Raw genomic sequence first — 9,065 nt, 5'->3', positions numbered from 1 at the left:
GGGGGGGTGGCTAGGGTTAGGTCGCAGGCGCCCAGAACCCACAGATGATGCTGTGGCTGAGAGTGGCACTGGCTTTATTGTCTTCAGGGGTCTTGGAAGGGTTGGGTCCTGAGGGGGCAGTGGGGCAAGAGTTTTGGGGGAGGATGGCCATGGCCTTAAGTGGTGGGCATCTGGGGTGCGTCAGCCTGTGAGAGCCCATTGGCATCACCCGTACAGCCATTGGGGGCAGTGGGCGCCGCTCCTCTCTTGCAAGGCACAGGGCAGGTGGCTACCACAGGCCCCACTCGCTTGACCCCGGGGCGCTCCATCTTGTGCTCCAGAAGCATGTGGTTCTGCGGCGGGAGCCCCACACAGGCCCTGGGGGAAAGGTCAGGACTGAGTGGGGCTGGACTCCGAGGCCGGGGTCCCCAAAGCCTCCAGGCCCTCCAGTCCCTGTGCCGAGGCAACCAGCGGATGTGCGGGCCTCTGATGGGGACCTCAAAGCCAGGGCCCACCTGAGGATATTCTCGATGCAGCTGCGCTGGCGGAAGAGCGCGTTCACTACCGGGCTGCCCGGCGGCACCAGCGGCGCCTTGAACAGGAAGCTGAGCAGCGACAGCACTGAGTGGAAGCCCTGTGGCTCTGGGTCGGCATCCGTGCAGAAGCTCACACGCTGGCACAGCTCGGTCAGCAGCACCAGGTCCAGCATGATGGGCGCAGCCAGGAGGGAATCCTGCGGGGCCGGTGGGTTAGGAGGCAGGTGGGGCCGGTGGGCAGCCCCACTCCCGCCCTGGCGGGCCCCGCACCTCACACGTGTTGTGCAGCACCAGCGTGTTAGTGCCGCCCAGCATCAGCTCCGAGGTGTACTCGTCCAGCGCGCGCTTGCTGTCGCCAACGTATGGCACGTACTTGATGACCACCTGGGGAGCAGCATGAGGTCACGGGGGGCCCTGCCCTGCTCCACCAGGGGCTCCCCCCTGCCCCCGGCCCCCCAGAGGCCTATGGCCCACGCACGCAGTGGTCAGGCTCCTCGCCGGGCCTGTAGAGCACTGGGTTGCTCTGCACCATGTCGTCCACCACGCTGCTCTTGGACACCTCCTTGGAGCGGAACTGTGGCGGCGCTGACAGGTTCTGCCCATCGTTGTTGCCCAGGTGGTTGTAGCTCACGATGGACATGGTCTGTGGGAACAAGGGGCCCCACAGCAGCTGCAGGCCCCAGGGCCACAAGCCCCGCAGCCACAAGCCTGGTGCTTGGGGTCCAGCCCACCCCATCCCCGCTCCTGAGCTGTGCACCCCCCAGGCCCACGCACCTTGAGGCCAGAGCCTATGAGGAAGTCCACAAGCACGGACTTGACCTTGGTCTGGCCTGACTTGAAGTCATCACCACCCACGAAGACACGTCGTTGCTGGGCGAGCTCAAGTGCCCCGGGCACCAGTGTGTTCTGTGGGGACCCATTGAGGAAGGCGCAGCCCTCCAAGATGCTGGCCACAGCGAAGAGAGTGGAGGGCGACACCTCCAGGCCCAGCTGTGGACACAGGCGGGGGATCAGCAGGGAGGGATCCTTTGGGACGGGTCCTGACCCCTCTCTCCAACCCTGGGTGCACCCACCTGGATGGTCCGCAGCAGGTTCTCAGCGGTGTCATTGAGGCCAGGGACCACTTCGCAGAAGCGCTCAGTATTCGCTGTCCACAGCACGATGACCTTGTCTAGCCCAGCGCTGGACCGGAAGTCACGGATGTCCCTACGGATCTGCTCCAGCTGGGTGGGGAGGGAAAGGGATTGTACAGGACCCTCGACCTGGGGAGGTCTGGGATACTCAGTTCCCCAAGTACAAAGTGAGGTCTGGAACCTCAGAATGGGAATGAGGAGACAAAGGCCAATAAGGGGTGAGGGGCGTGGAATGGGAGGGGTGGTGGGTGGTAACTCAGGCTCGGAAGGAAAGAGCAACAAGTGGCAAGGGATACAGGGCTTGGGGCAGGGCCGCACCTGCTGTGCGCGCGTGCCCTGTATGAGGTTGTCAGCGCGCACACTCTGGTTAGCTGCGATGAACTCGGGGATGTAGACAGAGGGCCGCGGGCGCAGCGCCTCCAGGTGCGGCCACAGTTGCTCCTGCAGCCCCCAATCCAGTACCTGCGCGCGCCGCATTGCTTCAGCCAAGTTCAGCGATGATATGTCCCAGCCTGGGGGGGGCGGGGGACGACACACGCCCAAACTCAGCCCAACTCAGAACATGGACCCCTCCAGACCCCGCCTCCCACACCAACCCCCTGCCTAGGGCCCCGCCCACCGTCGAACACGAGGTCGTCGGGTGCCACCATGGGCAGCAGTGAGCTGAAGGGCACGAACACCTCCTGGCCCTCGGCGTCCAAGCCCAGGCTAACGGTGCCCGCCTGCGTCAGCGAGCCGTAGTAGTTGGCCTCCTGGGGGGCGGCAGGCAGGGCGGGGTGAGGTGGGGCGTGGCGTGAACCACCAGCCCCCACGGCCCCACCTAGCACCCTCAAGCTCCGCCTTTCTTCTGGGCGCCTCAGCTCTGTGCTCCGAGTCAAGGCAGAAGCCATTCCCCCTTTGGAGACCACCCCCCCCCCACACACACACCCAGGACAGCACGAGGGCACTTTAGGCTCTGTCCCCATGGGTCGTCTCCTTCGTAGAGCTCCGCGCCCTAAAGGCCCTTCCCCCTCCTGCAGGGACTCCGGCCGAGCCCCACCCGACCCCCCCACCTTGCGGCCAGTGCGCGTGGGCCAGGAGAGGCGCAGTCGGTTGGCCAGCACCGCGGCGGTGAGCGTGGAGCCGTTGTTCCCGCCCCAGCCGACGAGCATGACCCCAAGCCGGGGCACCTGCCGAGCGGTCCGAAAGGTGAAGCGCGTGGACGTGGGGTATACCTAGGGGCGGGCAGTGCAGTGAGTCTGCGGTCACAGGCCCTTCCTCCCTTACTGTCCGAGCAGAGTCTTCGACGTTGGGTAATTCCCGTCCCCTCCCGGCTCCCAGGTTCCCCCAGCTCCCACCCTCCAGCCCGGGTCCGTTGCCTACCTTGAGGACGCTGCCCTCGCGGCTGACACACGCTGTCCGGTACTCGTACTGAGCTTCGATGGTATCGGGGCCGTAGACCACGTCGGGGCTCTCGACCACGAAATTGGCTGTGGCCTCCATCCCGGAGAGCTAGGGGCGCAGGGTGGGCAGAAGGTCAGCGGGGACACAAGAGCCGGCAGACCGGGCCCACCGCGGTCCCCAGAGAGCCCGCACCACGTCCCGGAGCCGCACTCACCGGTGCGGAGTCAACTCGGACAGTGGCGGTAGGCGAGGGCTCGGGGCGCGCGAACTCCGGAGAAAAGAGCCGCAGCCCCGCCCACGCCCCGCCCCTCACCCCACCCGCGCCAAGGAGGAGGGGCGCGCAGGGAGGAGGGGCGCGCCCGCCTAGTACTCGGAGGTCTGGGGTTCAAGGCCCCGCAGGCCCAAGCCATCCCTGCCCTTGGGTTCCCGCCCCACCGGGTGCGGCGGGACATCCACGTGGGCTACAGACCCGGCCACCCGCATCGGGCGCGTGGACTCGCTTCGCATCACAGCCAGTTAGGGCGCACGGCCACTTTTCCTCATTTTACAAAAGAGAACATTAGGGCTGCGAGAGAGCGAGCCAGGCCCAGCCACCAGGCAGGAGGTGGGGCTGGGCACCTGGGTCTGAGATGCTGCTGTGGAAGGTAGGGCCAAAGGCTGAGCCGGGGCTTAGTCCTCCAGCCCAGGCCACCTCCGCCTCCCCTTTCCTGAGCCGTACTACCCACCAGGCACTCCCGACCTGGCTCACATGGTGTGTTGGAGGGGGCACTGCGAGGCCTCAGTTTCCCTACCTGTAGCAGGAGGGCTTGGCGGAGCCAGGCTGGAGGGGCCAGTGTTCCCTGAGGAGAGGAGGGGAAGGGAGGAGGGGGCAGGACCAAGGAGGTCAGCTGGGGAGGAGCAAGGCATGCACAGCACTGCGCCCCCCTAGCACCCAGTGATAAGGGAGCGTGGGAACCCGGCGGGGAGGGCGGGGGCGGCTCCCCCAGGAACTTTCCAAAACAAGCGGCCTCCTCCGGCTGGAAAGTTTCCACCACTGGAGCTGACCCAAAAGGTGGATAGTTGGGAACACTCGCAGGAAACATGGGCCTGGCCTTGGGGGTTGGGGGCTCCAAGCTTCAACCTCAAGGGACTCCAGTGTGGGGGAGCCGGAAGTAGACTGGGGCACCCCAAGCCAGAGGCAACCTGGAAGTTGGTCTGGCAGGGCAGGCTGCCTAGGAGAGGTGGTTGCTGGAAGGGGTCTTGAGACATGACACATCTTTTATCAAGATACATGAAGAACTGCCCATGCAAAAACCTGGGGGGAATGGGTTCAGGGGTAGGTGAAAAGGTGGCCAGGTGGGATGGGGGGAGCAGCAGTCTGGGGACCAGGGCCGGCCCTCAAGGCTGGGGACAGGGAATATTGTGCAATAAGTATTTGGGTCTTGTCCCTAGTTTCTGGCCGGAGATGGAGTGCAACAACCAAAGGCTGGCGATTTCATCACACCTATGTAATGGAACCTCCATAAACACCCCGAAACCACACAGGTTGAGCGAACACAGGAAATGTGGGAGGGCACACCTGGAGAAGGGCATGGGCGCCCGGTGACATACCCCACACCCTGCCTTCAGCATCTACCTCCTGTTTGGTGGCTGAAGTGTTCTCCTGAGTGCTGTAAGCCATTCGAGCAAACCTAGGAGGGAGCCGTGGGAACACCTGATTGATAGCCAGTGGCCAGAGACTTGTGGCAGGTGCCTGGAGTGGGGGGCGGTCTCATGGGACTGAGCCCTTAGCCTGCAGGCTCTGCTACCAGCTCCAAGAACTGAAATCCAGTTGGTGCCAGCGGTCTGGAAGACACTTGTGCCTCCAAGTGCCAGGTAACCTGGGAATGTGCAGAGACTGGAAAGGCCCCAAGACCCAGGCTTGGGGAGCCCCAGCATTCACGGGGCAGCCTGTGGGAGGTGCCGGGAGAAGGGCGAAAACAGAACAGTCAGTGGGGCACCGGACAGCAATTGCAGGGACTGCCTGGGTGTGTGACACAGAGGTACTGTGCTCCCTGGGAGGGACGGGGGAATCCCTGTCCCCACCGTAACACAGGCTACTGAAGGCAGGGGCAGGGCTATGTCCACCAAGTGCCAGTGCCCATGCAGAGCCTAGCACATAGAAGGGGCCGTGGGATCAGAGTGCTGGGGGCACCTCCTGCAGCTGAGGCGCGCTCAGGGCGTGATGGCCATGGTGCCTCCGGGCAGCGTGAGGGGCTGCAGGGGAGTCTGGTGAAGGACCTGGGGAGCACGTGGCCACAGCAAAGCTAAGGCATGACAGGGTACAAAGAAGCAGACACTGGCCCTGGACCCTGGACTGTGGGGATAGAGATGTTATCCCGATAGGACGGATAGCCAGGCTGCCCAGGGAGCAGGGTACACCCTGCCCCACAGGCCCGCCTGATCTTATCTCCTGTGCCCCTTGGATTCCCAGGCCACCTTAGAACTCAGGCCAAGGCTGGAGCCAGCGGGGCTGTCCAAAAGCCTAAGGCCCAGAGCCCCTGACCCCTGGACCCCTTTCATCCCAGGCTTATTATTCTTTGTCTGTTTTTCCTTTCTAAAATAAACACCCACCCCCACCCTGTCCTTCAAAAGCAGGACCCTGACCCCTGCCTTCATCTCCTCACCTGGAGCATGGGACAAGGACAGCCATCCCTGCTGGCATTCTGGGCCTGGGGAATCCCACTGGGCCTTGGCCTCCCCATCCCCATCATGGGCACAGGGGCAGCCCCTGCGAGCTGGCCTGGTGGGAAGAAACAATAAAACAGCGCCATCACTGCCCTTTTCCCCACCCACAGGTCATTTACCCCCAAGGAAGGGCACTCCCCTGGCCCCATATGTCCCTACTACTCCTGGGGGCTGTGGCACTTTGGAAGGCCCCTGCTGGACCTGGTCTACCACCTGAGGACACAGCCCAACCCCTATACCTACCGTGGCTCCCCACTAGCCCCATAGCTTGTCTTCATCCTTTCCTACCTATGACCAGGCAGTCTGACCTCATGCCTCGCATTAGCAAGGCCCCTGCGTCTCGGCTAGTCTCCACCTGCCCGCCTCCCTGCCTCCCGCCCTAACCCGCACCTCATACCTGCTCAACACCACGGCTGCTCCAGCGCCCCGTCTCCTCCCGACCCCAGCCCACCCCCACAGGGGGCCAGGAGGCCCCGGTTAGGACAGACACAAATGTACCCAAGCACCTGGGGCTGCGGGGTTCGGTTCAGTGAAATTTATTGTAGGTTGAAAAAATCAGCATTCACCTGCTTAGTGTACAAAAAGGACACTAGATCTTTTAAGAAAATATTAGGAAACTGAAGACGCAGATGCCTTTCAATCGTAACATTTTGGCAAAAGTGAAAAGTTCTTGTAAACACCAACTCCATGGCTCAAAATAGTTTTTCTCCACAGTACAATATTAAAAGGGGGGGGGGGACACAATATCAATAAGTTAGACCATATTTAATCAGCTAGAACTTTTGTCCATCATCCCCCAAAGCACAATACTTTTTTTAGCTTCATAATTCCTTAAAAGGAGAAAAACAACAATAACAAAAAAACAACAAAAAGCCAACAACAAAAAGGAAATTCAACTTAGAGTCCCTTGAACTGGTTCCCAGGGCAGAGGGCTGGGTCAGCCCTCTGGCTGCAGCCTGCTTAAATAATCCTTCACCCGAGTCTGCCTGTCCGGCTGGGTACAGTCTGCGCACACGACACGGCTATATGTGGAGCTCGGGGGTCCCTGGGGTCCGCTCAGCCCTCCCACTCCATCCCAAATGAAAAACAAAACACTTATTGAAACATGAAGGATCAGTTGCCTTGGTGCTCTGGGCATCCCAGGGGCACCCAGGAAGGCACCATTGGGCCGGGCACGCTGCAGGGGAGCCTCCACTCGGCGCCGCTCTTTGGGAAGCCAGCAGGAGACCTCCCTGTGGCTTAGAAGAACAGACCTGCCTGCCGATCACTCATGCTCTCCCTGCCTCACTCCTGTGGGCGGCCGCATCCCCAGCACCCCCCAGCTTGCCAGCCCTAGGCTCCAGGTTGCAGCCACTCCCTCTGCCTCCCCAGTCCTGGTGGCTCCATGGACTGTGGCCCTGAATGTGAACACACGCCTCAGGCCCCACTGCAACCCGGCAGGGTCCCCTCCCACATACACACACACGTGCATACGCACGCACACACAGGTGCATGCGTGTGCATGGTCCCCCAACACTCTGGGGGACACTGGACTAGGCACAGCTACTAAGCAGCAATTATGGTGTCCATGGAGCCCATGCCCCCAGAGTGGGCGGACAGGGCACATTTTCTAAGCTCGCTCTCGGTGGGGGGGTGGGGGGTCCCCCGACCCCCCTGACCCCCAGCTCCTCCCTGAGTGCAAAGCCTGCGGTGGCTCTGCTAAGATGACCCCAAGATCCACAAGCGGACTGAGGGACAGAGCGAGGTCAACAGCATGGAGACCACACAGTCTCAGCGCGAAAAGAAAAGCAGCAGCAAAGGGGGAAATTGAGAACATAATAAAATCCGACACTGCTCTTGCAATGTGAGCTCGTAGCCCAGAAAAGCCCCAGTGACCCCCTACAGCTGAGGGCCTGAAATAGCAGGGCAGGCCCGGTGGGCCAAGAGCCGCTCTGCTCCCGCAGCTGCTCCGGGCCAGCTGGAGTTCTTGAAATAGCCCTGGGCGGGCCTCCACCCCGGTACAGCAGAAACCCTGTCCTGGCCTGGGGGTGCCGTGAGGGCTGGGGAGGCCAGGGCAGGAACACAGCCAGACACCAGCCCAGGAGGACAGCCTGGGAGGCCAGCCCAGCCGGCAGCAGCCCCTGCGCCCCACCCTCCCCGGCCCCCAGCCCTCAGGAACAGCTCTGAACTTTGCGATGGCATCTGTAATACTGCAGGCAGGACACAGGGCGGCATCTGGACCCTGGTATCCAAGGAGGGGAGGCACAGGTTTAGAAAAGATGCTTTCTCTCTCATACAAAAATAGACGAGTCTCCTAAGTAGTAGCTAAAAGTGGCTGTCTTTGTATAAAACTAGAAAAGGCAGACAGGCTGGCCTTGGAGTCTTTCCAGGAGGGGACACTGAAACCCCTTGGGCTGCAGGCTGGAGAGGAGGTGGGCCTCCTGAAGAGCCCATCCTGGGTGGGGGCTCCCCAGGAGATGTGGGGGGCTGGGGGCGTGGGATGAGACACTGGCCACCCCACCTTCCTCGGTGAGCTGAGGGCCGCAGTCTGCGGGGGCTCCCCTGAAAGCCGGCGTTGCTGGCTCAGATGAACATGTCTTCCTTGTGTTTATTTTTTTAAATAAATCTCTTTTTCCGCTCTGTAGCCTCCCCCACCCCCGCCCAGCCCCCCCACTCCCCCGCTGTCCAGAAGGGTCAGCCCAGCAAGGGGAGCTGGCCCAGCAGGCCGCGCAGAACCTCCGGCGCCCTGGCGTCAGGCTAGGGCCAGGCCTGCAGCTGCCGCTGGTCGTACTCGGCAATGAGCCTCTTGATGTGGGCCAGCTTGCTGTGCAGGTACTCGCAGCGGTGCTTTTCCTGGCTGTAGTTGGTGTTGGTCTGCAAGAGAGAGGCAGACTTGAGCCACATCCCCCACCAGCCAGCGTCCCAGAGCGCAGCAGGGCCAAGTGCCGCCTCGTGTGCCAGCCTACGGGCAGCCCTGGGCTCCCACCCCCCTGCCTGCAGGCCAGCGCCTACCACGCAAGGACGAGGACCCTTGCTCTACCTCAGGCCAGAGCCCTGGGCTGGTGCCTCTCCCCAAGCCCCATCCTGGGAAACAGAGTCACTGCCAGGATGAGGGCGGCCAGAGGCAAGACTGTCAGGAAGTCTCCTTCCTGGACTGGAGGCCTGGCACACAGGGGCACACACATGGCGAACCCACAGCTAGCGGCCTTCAGAGCAAGAACTGAGAGAGCCCTGAAGGTGCATTCCTGCTGCAGGGGGGCAGGGAGCTTCAGCTCCTCCCCTGTCCTTGTGGGGAGCTGGAAAGAGCCTGGGGGCTGCACCCACAGAGGAGTGGGAGTGCTGGAGGGTG

General features: G+C 62.3%; 2 protein-coding genes across 6 annotated transcripts in view; both read right to left on the bottom strand.

The window, feature by feature from the left end:
- Positions 1-57: 57 nt before the first annotated feature.
- ISYNA1 (inositol-3-phosphate synthase 1) lies at positions 58-6,165 on the bottom strand. Of its 4 annotated transcripts, XM_013060535.2 has the most exons (12): positions 5,677-6,165; positions 3,823-3,870; positions 3,011-3,139; positions 2,701-2,862; positions 2,268-2,400; positions 1,967-2,160; positions 1,589-1,738; positions 1,290-1,505; positions 994-1,158; positions 786-899; positions 495-712; positions 58-357 (listed from the first exon to the last, which is right to left on the bottom strand). In XM_013060535.2, exons 1-12 carry the CDS (start codon positions 5,884-5,886, stop codon positions 156-158), a joined length of 1,941 nt encoding a protein of 646 aa, XP_012915989.1. In that variant the 5' UTR covers positions 5,887-6,165; the 3' UTR covers positions 58-155. The 4 variants fall into 4 exon arrangements, with proteins under 4 accessions (XP_012915989.1, XP_012915988.1, XP_004761001.1 ...); XM_013060534.2 differs by having other exon boundaries at positions 3,823-6,165; XM_004760944.3 differs by lacking the exons at positions 3,823-3,870; positions 5,677-6,165 and adding an exon at positions 3,246-3,359.
- A 92-nt stretch (positions 6,166-6,257) lies between these two features.
- ELL (elongation factor for RNA polymerase II) overlaps positions 6,258-9,065 on the bottom strand; it is a 73,295-nt gene continuing 70,487 nt past the window's right edge. For both annotated transcript variants that reach the window (XM_045081499.1, XM_004760945.3), the window contains one exon: positions 6,258-8,590. In XM_045081499.1, coding sequence (XP_044937434.1) covers positions 8,474-8,590 — 117 coding nt within the window. In that variant the 3' untranslated portion in view covers positions 6,258-8,473. The remainder of the gene's footprint in view (positions 8,591-9,065) is intronic.

Source organism: Mustela putorius, unplaced genomic scaffold, assembly GCF_011764305.1.
Source record: "Mustela putorius furo isolate JIRA1106 unplaced genomic scaffold, ASM1176430v1.1 tig00000095_pilon_pilon_pilon, whole genome shotgun sequence".
Classification (NCBI taxonomy): domain Eukaryota; kingdom Metazoa; phylum Chordata; class Mammalia; order Carnivora; family Mustelidae; genus Mustela; species Mustela putorius.
This window is presented reverse-complemented; position numbering and strand designations above follow the sequence as displayed.

Coding starts and splice junctions, on each gene's coding strand:
- ISYNA1 (XM_013060534.2), bottom strand. CDS start 4,113: ATGTTTCCTGCGAGTGTTCCCAACTATCCACCTTTTGGGTCAGCTCCA. Junction 2,863..3,010: donor GCGAGGGCAGCGTCCTCAAG/GTAGGCAACGGA, acceptor GCCCGCCCCTAG/GTATACCCCACGTCCACGCG. Junction 1,739..1,966: donor AGGGCACGCGCGCACAGCAG/GTGCGGCCCTGC, acceptor CTCCCCACCCAG/CTGGAGCAGATCCGTAGGGA.